The 17,328-nt window shown below is 43.6% G+C and overlaps 1 protein-coding gene across 3 annotated transcripts; it reads right to left on the bottom strand.

Annotated features, from left to right (window-relative positions):
- Positions 1-1,611: 1,611 nt before the first annotated feature.
- vsnl1b (visinin-like 1b) lies at positions 1,612-15,658 on the bottom strand. Of its 3 annotated transcripts, XM_036542402.1 has the most exons (5): positions 15,334-15,658; positions 6,801-6,853; positions 6,063-6,232; positions 3,506-3,721; positions 1,612-2,814 (listed from the first exon to the last, which is right to left on the bottom strand). In XM_036542402.1, exons 3-5 carry the CDS (start codon positions 6,222-6,224, stop codon positions 2,617-2,619), a joined length of 576 nt encoding a protein of 191 aa, XP_036398295.1. In that variant the 5' UTR covers positions 6,225-6,232; positions 6,801-6,853; positions 15,334-15,658; the 3' UTR covers positions 1,612-2,616. The 3 variants fall into 3 exon arrangements, with proteins under 3 accessions (XP_036398295.1, XP_036398294.1, XP_036398296.1); XM_036542401.1 differs by lacking the exon at positions 6,801-6,853; XM_036542403.1 differs by lacking the exon at positions 6,801-6,853 and having other exon boundaries at positions 6,063-6,229.
- Positions 15,659-17,328: the final 1,670 nt, after the last annotated feature.

Here is a 17,328-nt window from a genome sequence, read left to right as displayed (position 1 = left end):
TATAGTCAAGAGCATAAAGTGCACAAAGATTGAATTCAGACCTAAATGAGTCTGCCATAGAAAATGAGAGTGAATTTTAGCAGAAAGTTGTCTTGCAATATGCTGTGATAATTTCTGTAAGCTTCACAAGCTAACTTATTTTTATTTGTGTTTGTGATAAAAATAATGTGTATTGATTTTTTTTTTCTTTTTAGTTTTTGTTTTTGACACTGGATCATGTTGACTTGCTCGTTTAGATTGAAAACAGTTGCCGTTTTAACTAATCATGAAACATCTTTTTTTTTTCTTTCATGTGAAATATGTCATGTCGCTTCTCAGTTTTAACTTTAAAAAGACTGCCTGTGGTGGTCTGTTTTGAACCAAAGAATTTCTCCTTCAGCTGGGGCCGTGTCAGTGGAGCATAGAGAACTTTCTGCCCAGCTTTCAAAAACAGTGAAAGGCAGGACTCTGTGTCCCTGCCTCTGCCACAGTTCATTTCTCCTGTTGTTTGCATTTTGAATAAGATAAGAACCTCCAATACACAACCTCTTCGTTATTGTTGTTGTTGTTCAGTGGGACTCATTTAATTTATTAATGCGTTGACGTCTTCATCCAACTCACACATTCTCTCTCTCACAGAGCACAAAGAGCATTGAATCAAAAGCAGACACCTTCAGAAAACAGCCCATAGATGTTTTATTAGGTCAAACCACAACACAAGGAGTCGTGCAGCCAGGTCATCAGGAGCACAACGCATGCTACAAGTATATATATATATAAAAAAAACATATTGCAAATCGAATGCTTGTTTGAATTTGGTATGTCATTAGAATATTTTTTTCATATTAACTACAAACATTTAGTGGGCATCTGAATTCTTGATGCGTACAAACTGGACGGGGGGCTATTCCGCACAAGGAAGATGGGTCGGCTTTTAATGATGCAGCGTCCCTTCATTCAGAGGTCTCCTCCCAACGGCACAGATGCCACAGCGCAACCACGTCGGCTCAAAACGCCAGGAGACCCGAGACGAGTTCAACGCGAAACTCTTCGGCGAGAAGGGTCTCACCCGTGAAACCTGCCCGGGTTGACTGCCCTGACCTTGCTTGAGGGACGCCACACCTTTAAAAGGATGGTTTAATATACACAGGTTTTAGGCTTGAGTATATGACGGAGGAATAAGAAAAAAGTTCTACAAAAACGTTCAGAGGAATGCAGTACGCTTTGGGTAAGCCTATATCCCGAGCACATTAGTTAAGAGGTTTCCACTCACTGCAGTGCCTGGACTGCAGTCCCGGGGTCTCGCACTGCACCACGCCCTTCACACTGATGTCACACTGAGTCTGACTGGCAGGAGAAAGGGGAGAGACTAATCAATGCCTCATACAATGGTGCAGTGACCTTGTATCCTTTCCAACACAGAGTGTCTAACAGAGAAGAGCGCCCCCTAAATCTCCCAGTGCTTTACTCTGATAAGCAGCCTGTGTGTTGATTGGACGAATGGGGTGACATATTCTAAAAGAATGCACAGGACGATTTCAGTTTTAGGGAGTACAGCCTGACATTGTGGATGAGAGTGTGCACGGCTAGTTTTGGCTACCATTTTTCAAGGCATTTGTTAATTTGTGTCTCATGTCTAAAATTAGGGACTCGGATTGGTCTTGTGAATAAATGTGTCTCATTGGTGAAGCTTTATTGAAAATTAGTTGCTATTTTTGACTCGGTGGGTGCTCAATTATTTCTGAGAGGTGCAATGTTTTTTTTTTCTGGTCTCAAATTGAACTGACTAATTTACAATGCACTGAAAATGCCACACTCTCCAGGTCCTAGTTATACAATTGGGCTCACAAGATTTTAAACAAGGACTTCAGTAGCATAGATATACTAGTATTCATAAGGAAGCATGCTCCCACTGATAATGGAGTGATGGATCGATGAATCACAACTATACATCCCATACAACAATACTGTAAGATTCAATAAGGCTTTGTTTAGATGTGACTTCAATGGCGTGTAATGGGAGGGGAGGTTCTTTATTAAGGCCGAACCTACGGGCATGCAAGTAAACTATACTTCTATTCCACAGAACAAGCATATTCTGGCGGCCGCGGGAGGATGGTCCCCCGGCCAATCCAGGCCTCGGAAGAATGCGGTAACGGCCCTATCGGAGAAGACGGTCACACTACCATGGGAAATTTGGTTTCGGCAACATTTAGTCGGTTCGGAGCTAGCGTCAGCAAAAAACGTGGGACGATAATTACCGTAGCAACATAATCGAAAAAACCCAGCACAGCACTAACGCACGAGCTATGGAGGGATGGGGATTGTTTCCGGAGAATACACCGCACGCTTTTTTTCACATTTTGGTAGGATTTTTTTTTAATTTTATATTTTCATACATATATATATATACAGTACATATATAAAGTATATTTGATTTTTTTTTTTTTTTTTTAGCAAATGACATTCTCATGCATACAAGTGTTTCAAACACATGAAGCGTGTCCATTGAAAGGTAGTCCCAAGCATTACTGTTGTTGTTGTATTTTTTTTTGTAAGTATGTTTTCTGTGGAGTTAGCTGCAGACTGAATGGAACGGTAAACGGCTGGCGTGCGGCCGGTCGCCGTGGCGATCGCTCATTTCTGCATGTCGCACTGCAGGAGTAGTACGATGGACGGGTCGCTCTTCGCCGCCTCTTTGAACTCGTCCAGGGTGATCTGGTCGTCGTTGTTCTTGTCCATCTTGCTGAAGATCCGGTCCACCCGCTGTTCTGGGGTCAGCCCGTCCTCGTTCATCTTCATCATGATGACGGTGCCCACCATCTTGTAGATGGCCTTTTTTTGCGTGGGGGGGGGGGGGGGGGGGGGTTGCACAAAACGAACGACACCTCCGTTACGGGTTCACCGAGCATCAGCAGTGAGGTCAGCACGTATAAAGGATATTTTTTGTTTGCCTTATCATTTTTAAGTGTTAAAAACATACATCAAAGCATGTTCACTGTTTCCGTATCAGCTGTTATTTCACGACACGGGCTATGATCACAAACACCATACTGCTACTTATTACGGAGCGGACAACCCAACAAACCTCACTTTGGCCAAATTACAATGTCACGGTTGATAACCTTTGTGCAGATCAGTTTTGACTGGCACAACTGAGGCACTTCAATGCACCACAGCACAATGGCCATGTCTTGTCTGGGATGCCAAATAATGACCCATCAGGCACAGGATCCTACGTTGTGAGTGGGATGCCATATGCTGCCCTTTAAATAAAGGCTCTGTTTGTTAAGCCAACAAAGCATGGTTTGCAGTAGGCAAACACATTACCTTTGCTTGCTCCAGAGCAACCTACAAGGTTTTTCCAATCCTCCGTTTATATAGCTGGCTATTTTTAGCGAACCAGTTTGGCCTAAGGACCTTACTCACGACAGCAGCCGACAGCAGCCCACCCTGGAATCAAACTGGCAGCCCCTTTGGGTTACGAGCCCTGCTCCTTACCGAACCCCACCGCCAAACGCCATACCTCTATGATCTCCAGCATTTCCACCCGCGTGATCTTGCCATCCCCGTCCAGGTCGTACATGTTGAAGGCCCAGTTGAGCTTCTGCTCGAAGCTGCCCCGCGAGGTGATGGACAGGGCGCAGATGAACTCCCGGAAGTCGATGGTGCCATCACTGTTCTTGTCGAAGGTCCTGAATGCGTGCTGGGCGAACTTCGACGCGTCACCGTACGGGAAAAACTGCAACGGAAAGTGTCGCAGCTGATTTCAATCCCTTGATTTCAAATCCCAAAAAGAGAAAAAAAACCTCATTATATCTGTGCAATTCAACTTATTTGCACTTCGAAAAAAAAAATCTTGCCATTTTCATATGTTTTGTTTTCAGTGGTTACAGCTGAAAAATATCATTTTTTCCCCTACAAGAAAAAAGCCATTCTTTATGAATGGTTTCGCACTGTTAATTCCTAATCTAAATATAACTCTTCTGACAAGCCTGTAATTACTGATGCTAATTCTGTATTTCATTCTTACATATTATTCATGGATCCCACTCTTTTTGCCTAGAGACTTCTGAATGCGTGCCTTTGGTGCACTGATAGAGTCTGAGCCTCGAGAGAACATGCAGGATGTGACATTTTCACATTTGCATGAATCTCTGCCAACCTTCCCCTCTTTTCTGAATTACATCAGTCCTGAATTTCCAAGGTGGTCCTTCTTGCATCTGTCTCTTCAGGGCTGAATCTCGATAATTAACATTTACATTCTTGGGTGATTAAATTTCCTTTTTTTCCCCCATTCTTTCTGTCCCACTTCCTCTGAAATATTTCAAAGACATTAACTCACTTGTAACAAAATGTATTTGGAATGACAAAGGAATCACAATGGAACAGTTTCACCATATATCAAAATCCAGTTTAATCACTGCCCAGTTCTGAACTGTGTTACTGGTCCTTCCTCTTTGCTTTCAGTACAAAGCCGGACAATACTTCTCCAGTGTTGTGATGTCTGGTGGAACAAGCACTGGGGTCTCATCATAGACTAGAGGACCTTCTATTTCCTGGCGATGGTTTACAGTTTCGTCTGATCATGACAAACTAACTTCAACTATGGTATGCTACCTTAAGACTTATTGGATATGCAATAAAATTATTATAACATTAAAAATGTAAATTGGTATTATTATTAAAATTATTATTTCAGTTATGTATATAATAAAATTTATATGTGGCTAAGTGACCACTTACTGACAAATGTACAACCATGAATTTACCAGCCGTATCTGAGTAAAGGCATTTGCGATATTGTCAGTACAACACTGCAAGAGTGTTACCCAGTTTCTGGATGTTCCTTTCTTTATAACATTACAGTTGGGCCTTTTTACCTCTGCTTCTGTGACTGCGTGTGATCAGTCACAGTTTGTGAGTATGATGTTTGCCATCCATGCCCACCCAACAGTGAAATGACTACACTTTTGGAGTGATTCAGGTAGGTCAGAGGGCAATAGTTAAAGTTTGGTCCAATGAATTCATATCCTGAAAGAATCCAGCCCACCAACTTATTCACTTTCAACTTGCTTATAAGGCCGAAGCCACTCCCTACAGACACTTGAAAATGAAGCTGGTTCCTAACCTGCTATGTACAAATTACAGTTTGTACAAAGACTCTTATTTGCATAAGTTTTGGGAATGTGTAAGCATATCTGCACTTTGGAAACGGATATCAAACGTGTTCAATTTTAAACGGTGACTCACCCAACTGCTCATATTTATATTTGCTTCATGATGACTCCTGTCTCCATCTCACCTTAATCCAGAGGAAATGATTTCACGCAGCACTAGCTGCTGCTGCTAAAAAAGCCTTTTCTAATCCTGGGTGATGCCTGATGTCCTTTTCTTGACATGCAGCCACATCTCTTCAAAAATATAGCTGGAATTGAATACTCTGGATTGTAGTAAATATTAGTAAAGCCCTGAGTTATCAACATTTAAGCCTGCCACATGGCATACGGAAAGCTCTCAGATGCACATGTGTATAAAAAGATATGTATAAAAATCCCACTGCCCACTTTAAGCTTGTTTACCACTGAATGGGTATGTGTCATGACTGTGTTGTTATTTTTTCCAAATATCATTGGTATTATTCTTACTACTGCTACTCTGTTTGTGTATGTATATTAGCAGGCTCTGTGTGTTTGAATAGAGTGCACTATGGTTGGCTGACTAGATTCATTTATCTAACATGGCTATTGTTCTCAATTGCACCCATTAAAAAAGTTCCATGCGTTCGGACTTGTGTTAATTTTTTAACCCCCATTCCATCAGAACATTATAGCCCCAACCATAGAAGTTGAGTGAGCTTGTGTGAGTTACGCATAAAGCCAGTAGGGTAGCAGGTAGCAGTGGTTTCAGAGGTGACGTCACTCCCTGAGACTTGGTTAGCCAGCATTGTTGCTGATGGTGCCAGGGGGCAAACTGCCTTTAGCTCAACTGGTAACAACGCTGGTCATTAGAATTTAGCTGAGCGATGAGAACAGGGTTTGGGATCTCAGTCACGGTGGTTACACACACGTGCGCACACCCACCTTGACATAGAGCTGCTGGAACTCGTCCAGGTTGAGCCGGCCGGTGGGGCAGTCCTTCAGGAAGCCCTTGTACCACTGCTTGAGCTCGTGCTCGTTGAACTCCGTGTTCTTCACCAGATCCTCCATCACCTCAGGGGCCAGCTTGCTGTTCTGTTTCCCCATGGTCTCTGCTGAGGGCCAGACACCACCACATTTCAGTTCACCTGGGTGTGCTTCATCGCTAGGTAGGCTCTGTGAGCTCCACAATGGATGGAGTTAACATATCCTGTCAATCAGTCCTGGCTTGCAGAAACCAAAAGACCACAAATCAAAAGTGAAACAATGTGATCGGTTCAAAACAATGAATCACTGATTAATGGCTTCACCCATGTTGGGGTTCACAAAGCTTTGTTCTCCACTCCTAATTACAGTTAATTGCAGTTTTTTTCACCTGGTGCTGACCGCTCCTGCGAACTGTAGGTTTGTCAATGTGTCATATAGCAGTGGTGGCGCTACATGATACATTTGCAGTGTTGCAGTGCAAAGTACTATGGGAAATGAAGTCTCCAGAACTCTGGGCTGGTTGTAATGTCCCATATTGAGGGCATGGAGAGCTGAGGATCGGGCAGCATTGACAGATGCTGAAACAGCGGTTGGTAAACGAGGGAGGACTAATTACAGGGTACTGTCTCTGATGGACAAATTGGTGCTTTGCCAGACTGCTGAAAAGGCGACAACATCTCTGTACTCTACACTAACCTTAATCTGTGACCCTGGATATTCCAGCAGGTGGGTGAGACAGTAATTATCCCCTGCAAACACAAACAGTTACCGTCTGTTTCAACACACCTGATGTTACAGAAAATTTAATCATAACCTGCAGTGGAACGCTGGGCTGTACTGCAGGTATTCCAGGTGTATCTAGCGTAAGGTAAATCACTATCCGGAACTTTCTTTGCCGTTGGCGCCCAAAGGTGAAATGAACTTCCACACCGCTCTGCTGAGTCCCTCACTGTTTTTAAGAAACATCTGAAGGCACAGCTCTTCCACGGTCACCTGATCACCTGAATCACTACCTGAAAACAGAATGCACTTTGCTTTCTGCCTGCTTTCTCTGCGCTGTACAGGTACTGATGAAGAAAGAGCAGGTGCAAAGGCCAGATTTTAGCCAGGAATAAATGAGGGGGGATGACAGCGGCTCAGCACAGGTGCTCATATACAGAAGAGAAGACACCGACCCTGAGACATCGTGACAGAAGGATAGCATATTCACGTGTGCCATTGAGAAAGCGTTAGCGTACAAAGAGCTCTTAGGGTCTGTGGTGTTAGACCTGAGTCTGCTCTGTGTGGGACTGTTAGCATAATGGCGTCTCTCCCCGTGAGGGCAACTCTGCGATGCCAAGCCCCAGCGCCGTGCCTCTGTGCTGTGAAGCAGTTCTCTAAGTCTCCCCTGCACCCTCGATCCCATCTGCCAGACAATGGGATCACTCTTTGTATTCTCTCCATACACTGACAGCATCACTCTGGATCTCTGCTCCCAGTCACCCCCAGGATCACTTTGTGGATACTTTCCACACGCTGATCTGGATCTCTTACAGACTGGCAGGATCATACTGGATCTCCACTCCCAATAACCCTCATGATCTCTCTTAGGCAGCACAGATGAGTTAAATATGCCTGTCATTGTTTAGTATGGTATTGCGACAGCCCAGTGACCCTTGACCTCTTAGCTGACGCTTCCCGTGATCTACAACGAAGCGAAATCGTTTTCCTGAAAATGAAGACGAACCCTGTATATCAACATTCAGCCAGTGCAGCGATAAGGAAAACCTGTCAGATGTCCGATCAAGATTCAGTTGAGTCCTGCAATTGCATTGAGTCTCAGATCCAGATTCGGTCTGACGACATTAACTCAGGGTATATGGCTGTACGCCTTATGACAGCACTCACTGTGGCAATGACTCCCTTCATTGTGCTCCGCTACAAATACGGCACTAATGATTCGTATCAGCTGCATGCCTAACCCTACTGAATGCACTTTTTGTAGGCTGCTCTGGATAAGAGCCCCTGATAAACGAATAAGTGTACAACATGTAAATACAACAAGAATGCCTTTTATCCTTCGCTTTTCAGTGCAGAGAATGTAAGTGCTGTTTTTGCTTCTGCTTACACAACACACAGTAAGTCTTTAAATTCAGCAACGGAATGAAACAAAGGAAGACTTAATTAAATTCCTTAATTAAATTTAGGGACAAAGCACATTGATGATAGAATGAATCAGGGCCTGGCACAACATCGTCAGTAGGACTGTGGATTGATGTTGAATTGGATTGTGTTTTTGGCTAAAATGTACTTACTCTTTTTTGGCAATCACAGGTGATGCCAGCTATTTCCTGTACTTGCTCTTTGATTGCGTTTTTACACTTTGTGCTGCACTTTAGCAGCTAGGAATGCTCTCCAAGTTCACTGGACAAGCATAAATTATGTATAATCATAACGAGGGCATCTGGGTCACATCTGCTTTGGCTATCAGGTCCTTATTTAGCACACAATTTCCATAAAACATTGCACTTACGGGGGAGTGAACAGAGCGCAGAACGGTCCAAAAAAAAAAAAAATCAAAAGAATGGGTCAAGGGAGGAAAATATTATAATCATGCATGCTCCATTTGTGCCATATTTTAAAAAGAAAAGAGGTGTATGTATACGCATGCTATTGTAGGAAAAATTTCCACCAGGCTACTATCCTTCAGTAATTACAGAAAAATGGCTCTTGTTCCTGAAAAGTCTCTGGGCAGCAGTGCGCTGAGGGTGCTGGACACTGAACCAGAATGCAGCAGCTCTCAGCCACAGATGGGGCAGTGCTCTCGTACCCTTGAGCAAAAGCACTTGACCTGAATTGCCTCAATGAATATGCAGCTGTACAAACAAACATGCAAAATGCAATCTCTGTGAGCTGTTTTGAATAATCTCGCCCGCTACGCAAGTAAATAAACATTTCTCTCTCCATCTATCTATCTATAATATACAGACATAGATATAGACATAAACTATATCACTATATAAAAAATCTCTGTATACATCTCCTCTACACACACACACACACACACACACACACACACACACACACATACATACATATATATGTTTGTGTATGTATCGAATAAAAATCCATTCAAAGAAAAAATACTCTACCCAATTAACTGGGGGAGCCTGCAGCTCTCTGAGCCTGATAAAAATGGAATGAATTTCGACATGTGTGAACGGCCGCTGAAGGTTCTTGTCCATAGGGATTACCCCTCACCTCTCTTAAAGGTTACCGCCCGCCATGCGCCCTGCCATATCAATCGAAAATAAACACGGTCTCCTATGGATATCAAGTCACGCTCTACCTCTGGAATGAATGCGCCTATTCGCACTTCAATCCTGCAGCGAGTCAACAAAGACACAACACCCACTGGTGTAAATATTTCAACCATTCGAGAAGAGATGACATTCTCACAATGTTCTGTACCGCACGTATTGATGGCTGTTTCAGCTACATGCAGTAACCACGCTGGGTATGTTCGTCTTTTAATTGTGACTGACATGTAATTCAGCAGCAATTTCATAAATGCATGTGTTCTTCTTCACATTTGGACTTCTTTTTTGGTTTTGTATCCAACTACACCATGCAAATCTCAGAATGCCTTATGCTTAGTCTCCGTTTCTGAGTTAAAACATTGCCCCAGAGGCCTACCAGGGTGTGGCTGTAAAATCTTGCTCAGAATGCCTCAGAGTAACTGACATAGATTTCAGTTTCAGCTGATTTCAGCCTGACACCCATATAAATAACAACATCAACCACTACACAGTACACTTTAGACACAAGAATCCCTCAAATGCTGTCACTGCTTAGGGGACACTGAGCGGGGTGTCACAGAGGGCAGGGCGGGCCGCTACAGCTGGAGGTGGAGCTGGAGGTGGAGTTGGAGATGGAGATGGAGATCGAGGTGGAGGTGCAGGTGTGCCTTCAGCCTTTTTTTAAAGCTCTTCCCCTTTTATTCAACCCTGATTGGAGTCGCCAATTCCGTGACAGGCTCTTCTCGCTGCTCTTACCTCGGGAGTCGTGCAGCAATAATAATGCAATACACAAGCAAACAGATATTTTCCACACTACAAATCCCACAGTGCACCACAATGAAGTGGACACCAATTGGAGGATATGTGTGATTCTGCTAATGCCAACAGAGCAACTAACCGGCCCCTTTTCAACCACAGTGTGCCAGAGAGCGGTGAGACCCTGGTGATTTACCTGCCCCTATCACCAGCGAAAGGATTTGTTCCACCACGGTGCGCACCTGGGTATTGCTGGCAGTTGACCCCTCGTCATAGGGCTCAGCCTGCGCTCAAGATGAGCGTTTTGCCAACTGAGCCACTCCGGAGCGCAGGGGAAAATAAGGACCCATTGAGTAAATTCACCTGCTATTGGCTGTGGTCTTATTCAATCACTAATCAGCACAGTCACTCTACTCTGCCATCTAACCACAGCTTCACTCAGCTTCTGCAGTGTCTATGAAATGCAGAGAGCTGACATACTGCAAGGCTCAGACCGTCATTAGGCAGCGTAGCTGGTCAGGAATCGTTGCCATGAGCTGAAGATCTGGCTGAGGCCAGGTTAAAATTCAGGATATCCCTGCCCCCCCACCCCAAGCTGGTTCCCTGTAGAACCAGGCCTGCCACATTCTGATAACGCACCCTAAAAATATGTCTCACTGCAGTTGATATGTGTCTTGTGATTGAACGAGCCAATCTGTTCACACAGTGTTTCGCAGTGACTCCTGCACGCAATCCCATTTGTTACCATTTTTTAATGTCAACACACATAAGAGCACGTAAACGACAAATGACAAACGTTACGCCCTTTACCACGCAAGCGCCAGCAGCTCACGTTTTTGCGCCTGCGTGTCTTGAGCGGCCCGCTCGATCTGCCGCTTTCTGTTTACCCGAGAGCAGCCAGCTCTAATCCTCCCTGCCTCTCTCCGTGTCTCGGTTGTTCTCTGGAATATTTTGTGTCAAATGTGTACAGCTGAATTTCATACTCTAATGAATTCTGCTCAGGCGTGCTCTCTTCCTTGACCCAAGCCACTGAACTGGAAGACATAGCGCCCAGTACAGTATTCAGCCTCCACGGCCAGCAAGAAAGAGATGCATTTTACTGGAAAGAAATCCGACATCAGAATACTAAGAAAACCCGCCTCTGTTTGACTATTGCAGGCACAGAATAGAAAAATTAGTGAACTACCTCGCAATGCATGCTGGGAATTGGACGCACTGACAAGTCCCCACTTATAATCTCACCTAGCACCTGTTCAACAACTCCTAGCACCTGTAATGCCTTACTCACCCTCTGTAACGCGTCACTTATGATACCTCACCTGCCATTTTTCACCTGTAACTCACCTGTAATATATCCCCTAGCCCCAGTAACACCTAATATTGAACCCCCTACTGCAACACCACGTTCTCACCTACTAAACAGCACTGGCATAGCATTGTCTTTACACAAGACATTTCTGGGGAACGTGCACATCATGGCCAACTGGCTGGCTTAGCTAGCATGTTTTGAGCTGACTTATCACAGAAAAACAGAGCCTTCTTCTCTCCACTGACAGAACACACCTGGGCCAGGTATGGCACACTTCCTCCATGCATCCTTTGTGTTACATCAAAGTGCACCAGAGATGGCAGATATTGCACTGAGGAGAGACCCGGGCATCAGAACAATGGACTGTGTGACTGAAGGGATCCTGTATTTACAAACCTTCCAGCACTGGTATCAGCCTCAGATTATTGACTACAATAGAACTGTAGCTACATTCTGAATGTGCATTTTAGCCACCTCACATGCTAAAAGACCTAAAAATCTGAGGTTGAGGGGAGGTGCCCATACCCATTCAGAAAAGCGGTCCGGTAACCCACTGACATCTAGTTATCCTACTATCTGCCAGCTTTATTAAGAACGTGCCCTGTCTCTTTAAATGCAGACCCTTGAGTGTCCTTTGTGGCCGTTTTTCACAATAGCCAAGTATCAGAGGTCTTTTCTACACTTCTGAGAGTAAGTCTGTCCAAGTATAGTATCAATATCAGTTTCAGTTGTGTGGCAGTGCTATTTTTACCTAATGAGCATTCGATTTTAAATTTCCAGCCTTATGTTACAATGCCGGTAGACTGTGCTGGAAATATGCACTAGTATGCATTCTGTTCAATCAATGAAGCTCTTACTGGACAGCTCTTTGGTATTAAATCTTTCAAAAACTGCAGAGGATGCTTTCACAATGGTTGATGACACATGTTTGTGTACAAGAATAAGTGTACTGTAGTTAGACCATAGCTATATCTATGTAGTTAACTGGCTGGTTATCAAGATGGTAAATCACAACATTGTTCTGATACAACTCTAGTTAGCTTGCTAGATATCTAGATATATATCATACCAAGCTAGCTACCACAGCTGCCTGGTTAGCCTCACTTTCCAGCTATGCATCTGTACTCTTACTTGTGGAGAATGCAATCTTGGTCTTCTGACATAACTGATCACTTTGATTTGAAGCCGTGTCTTCAACTGATCACAGGACTGGTTAGAAAAATAACTGACAAATGACTAATTAGCAACTATGCTCCAACAAAAGGAGGCTGCACCTGTAAATTATCTTGATAATGAATTCCCAATGGACATATATACCTGGAATGCAATGCTCCTCGGCCGGTGATGTCAAGGTAAGACCACTCTGAAATACACAGTCCTGTGCTGGTCCAGACTGATCTGTTCCCCATAGTCTCAGCAATGACCTGCTAAATTTCTGAAATTAATCATGTATTGCAGCTGAAAATTATAAAACTGGGAAAAACTGAAATCCTACTGAAAGTGACTGGAATGCTTCTAATTCAAGAATACAACTGTTAAGAGAGCCAAAATTGGATTGTACTTATTCGAACAATTTGAACAAGTTAATATTCCACGGATAATTGACTGCTGCAGCTTTATTTTGAACGGCCGTGTTGTCTCCCAAGGGGACACAGTGCAGACCAATCAAGAAAACAGTGTGCAATGATCACATTCACATGCTACCAACAATACAGTCAATGAATCATGAGCTCTGCTAACATATGGAGAACCTACCACTGTGCGGAGATATTTTTAGATGTGTTATAGTAACATATTTACTTTCTCTCTTTAAAAAAAGGGATATCTCAGCACAGCAGTTGGGCAACTATTATAGCAGGAGTGTGTGTCATGAGCTGACAATATCGTTACGCCTTCAAACAAGCTGAGCAATTCTTTAATGTTTGCTCTACTGCTGACATCCTCAACTGATCAAAGACCTAATAATAGGCACTGACCACACCTTCAGTCCTCTGGTTCAACATGAAATTTGAATAATATGCAAAAAAGTTTGCGATCATATGCAAAAAAACCTTTACACCACTGAGCTATAAGAAGAAAGAAGCAGCTCTTTTCTGACTCATAAACAACACTACGCAGTGCTTGACATTGTAAATACTACAAATGTGTAAAGTTTCATACAAAATATGTGTTGAAACTGATGTGACCACACATCCTTCTGCAATACAGTGCAGTAACATAAATTGACTTCTTTATATTGAATATGCAGGCTACTGCGTATATTATGTACACACTTCTTTGAAATATTTGTATTTTAGATTAAAAATACCGTACACGTGCCTTGTTACAAATGAATGCTGCAATATCTAAAAAGATATGAATTTCCAGTGCAACCATAACTCTCTCTGCAGTACCAAGCAGCAACATATGTTGAATTTTAAAATCTCTGGCCAACTGCCAAACCTATTCACAAACCGGATCCAGGCTAGATCGTGTGCAACTCTTTACTATTGGGAACATTGAAGAGTACAAGAATGTGTCGGTCATTCAGTTTTTTAATTTTTTTTTCCAGATTTCAGTGACGATTTAACTAGGCTGCTTGGGTTCTTGGAATCCGCGTGTGAAGTCAGGCTAAAAAGATGACTTATATACTCAAGAGTAACCATTTTCTGTGCAACATGACAACATCCGATACTGGCTTAAAGCGAGCAACTTGACATCGCCACTACTGGCGCAATAAATCTCAGTTTATCCGCCCTTGACAGCAACAAATTTCGTTTATAAACAATAAAATTAAGAGAAATTAAGTAGGCTACACAATTAGACAAATCCACTATTGACTATTGTCTTCACGCGTTATGTAACAGCCAGACTGTCCTTTACCATCGTTATCAGGCAGGGAGTGACCTTGAGAAATAAAAAATCGAGGGGAATATGCTGCATTAATGTAAAATCATAAAAAAACGTAACGGTAAAAAAGATCTGTTTGTGTTGTGATACTGGTTTATACCGACACAACCCAGACAAAGGGTGGGTGTTTGCATCATATATCGTGTAGTCTCGGTATGCGGTATTAATTTATAAATATCCTCCTCAATGCGCCGTCATTTTTTACAAGCAATGTGACCCGACGTTGCTGTATGCAATGCTTGATGTTTTATTTTAATTAGAAAAAAATAATAATTAATTATTTTGAGCATCCTTCCAGCATCGCTGCTCTGTGCATGCCGACGGACCAGCAGATGTGCAGCGCCACGCCGCAGCGCTGCGAAGAAGTTGAAGGAATGCGCTCGTTTATCCCGTCGCCTTTTCCATTCAGAAACAATCTGGTTTAAATGACCAGTTTCTCTTAAAACAAAAACACAACCCTCGCATTGCATGATTAAATAAATAAATAAATAAATAAACACTGAACGCAATTCAATTTGCATCCGTTCAGGGAAAGAATGTTTCAAAATGTCCATTATCATTTGCATGCATATTAGCCAATCTCCTGCATCGTGATTTAACTGTATCCGAGAATATCTGTAGCCCACTATTTTTGCAATTAAATGTGCATATGCTTCATATACTTGGTAGACTGACGTTGTTTATTGGGAACTGGCTTTTGAATAAGGACATTCGAAATCAGAATATCATCCAAACCGAACCACAATAGTAAAACAAGCTATAATTGGTTATATAAACCACGCTCTCATTTACTTACACATTAATTGCATGTAATAGGCTACTAAGGATTTTAAAAATACGGCACGCAATCATGCACCCTCGCATCTTGCGAATCCGTTGTGATAAAAATGCATGGCACCACTGACAATCGTACATGCCTCATTGACTATCACATGCACAAACGAACAGCGACCATACCCTTCTGCTTCTCGGCAGTACGCAGACAGCACCGTCTTACCTTAACAGAAATAACGAGGAGCTAATGGAGGTCTGATCTGCTCGGCGATTTCGGCCGGTCAAAGGCTCTGGCAATAAGTGTGCCAAAATCGGCTGACCGCCCTATATCAGAGTTTTGTTTATTTTTTTTGGAAGTAAGATTTAATACGGTATGTTTCTAGGATGCAGATCCAACGTAGGAAAACCGATGCAGCCAGGGACCAATTCCACTCTAGTTTTGGACTGTGTGACGCTACAGAAACGGCGTCACACCGCGTCGCGTTGGCTGTCTCTCGCAGCTCGCCGTGCTGTTGCTCCGCGAACGCGGTTCTTTGAGTTTGCGCGAACTCAAGAAATACGCCTCCTTCTCTGCACCTTGCTTTTAAAGAAGCTGGAAGATAGCGTTGCGTCAGCAACGTAGATATCAACGGTCTTAGTGTGCCGGTTTCAGTTGGCCATTTGGACAAGCAATGGGGGAAATCCATCAGAGCGAAACTCGAAGGCGGGAAATGTTTCTCAGAACCTCACACACCTCTCATAATAATAAATTATGTTTAATGTGTACTGTCAAACTACAGAAAAAAAATATGTTGCAGTTGATGCAGATATCTTTAAACACCTATTGCTCCTTTGGGGAAAAAAATGCTAATGTCAGTACCGGTGGCAATCCTAAACAAAGATCGTATATCTGAGTTTGCTTTCTAAAGAATAATTCCTGTTTTATATAATACGGTATTGAGAGACTATTTTCAGTGTATTGATAGACATTTCCTGCTTACTTGTCAGCTGTCATGGTGATTTAAGTTTTTTTGTATGTAGGTCTGTGCAGGAAGATTCAGTGCGATGCAGAAAGCTGTAGCCCTGAGAGTGAAGGTGTAGCTCTGTGCAGAATGGAGTGGCTCTGTGCATGAAGATGTAGGTCTGTGCAGAAAGCTGCATATCTGTGCGCAAAGGTGTAGCTCTGAGCAGGAAGGTACAGTGCTGTGGAGGAAGATGTAGCTCTGTGCAGGAAGGTACAGTGCTGTGTGCCAGTGCTGAAAGTGGAGGTAAAGGAGCTAGAGTTCAAAGAATGTATGAGGCTGAAGTCAGTGCTGAATGAAGCAGATATTTGATTTGTGGGTCAGAATGTCAATGCTTCGGCCCCCTAGCCCTTGTTTTTGTGTTCTCCCTGTCTCTCAGTGTCGTCCATGTGCTTTTGTTTACAGTTCCTATGTGTTCCTGCCCTGCCCCGCTCTCCGCCCTGTCCCCGCCCACCTGATTTCCTGATCACCTCCCCCTGCCTGCCTGCCCACCTGCATCCCATCTCCTCGTCAGCGCAGCCCTATATCCCTTGTCTCTGTCTCGTTGCCAGTTTGTCTCAGTGTTTCCTCTGTTGCGTCTGGTGTTGTTGAACCTGTGCTGACTCCTGCCTGACTGCCTACCTTGTCCCTGCCTGCCATCCTGCCTTGGTTGCCTGATCTGTCTGCCTGTTCCGGTTTTGATCCCTGCTCCTGTTTTGCTCTGCCTTGGACTGCCTGCCTGGTTTTTGACCCTGCCTGTTCTGCCACCACGAACTTGCCCTGCGATTCTGAATAAACCTCTTGGAACCTGAATGCTCCTGGTCTGCGTTTGAGTCCACGCCTGTGCCTTGACACAGAGCTGAAGCTGAAGCAGACCCAGGTGAAGCGCTGCACCTGGCAGGAGGGGGGCTGGGAGAACAGTGCAGGGAGCAGATGAGGCCAGCAGACCTGACCCACTTTGCGAGGCTCTGAACGTGATCACGGAGCAGCAGGGTATCCGAGGGAACCACGGTGTCCGACACGCTGCATCTGTAAGCAGGCAGGACCTGGCAGTAATTCCATCTTTAGGTACCATGGGTGGTTTTATCCGAAAACAAAACCCCAGGGAAAAGTGTTTGGTTTCACCCAGCATTAATACAGCTCTGTAAGGGCAAACTACAAATCAGACTGCAGTCAGATATACATGTTAACCAATAGTTATGAGGAAAAGCTTCTAAAACATCATCCCCAGGTATCTG

This window comes from Megalops cyprinoides, chromosome 12 (assembly GCF_013368585.1).
Source record: "Megalops cyprinoides isolate fMegCyp1 chromosome 12, fMegCyp1.pri, whole genome shotgun sequence".
NCBI lineage: Eukaryota > Metazoa > Chordata > Actinopteri > Elopiformes > Megalopidae > Megalops > Megalops cyprinoides.
The sequence above is the reverse complement of the archived record's forward strand: the minus strand, read 5'-3'. Positions and strand labels throughout refer to the sequence as shown.

Bases quoted from the DNA above. Each gene is read 5' to 3' on its own strand.
- vsnl1b (XM_036542402.1), bottom strand. From the start codon at position 6,224: ATGGGGAAACAGAACAGCAAGCTGGCCCCTGAGGTGATGGAGGATCTG. The intron at 3,722-6,062 runs GTGGGTGTGCGC...TTTCCGTTGCAG, and splicing joins TCCAGCAGCTCTATGTCAAG to TTTTTCCCGTACGGTGACGC. The intron at 2,815-3,505 runs GTATGGCGTTTG...ACGCAAAAAAAG, and splicing joins AAATGCTGGAGATCATAGAG to GCCATCTACAAGATGGTGGG.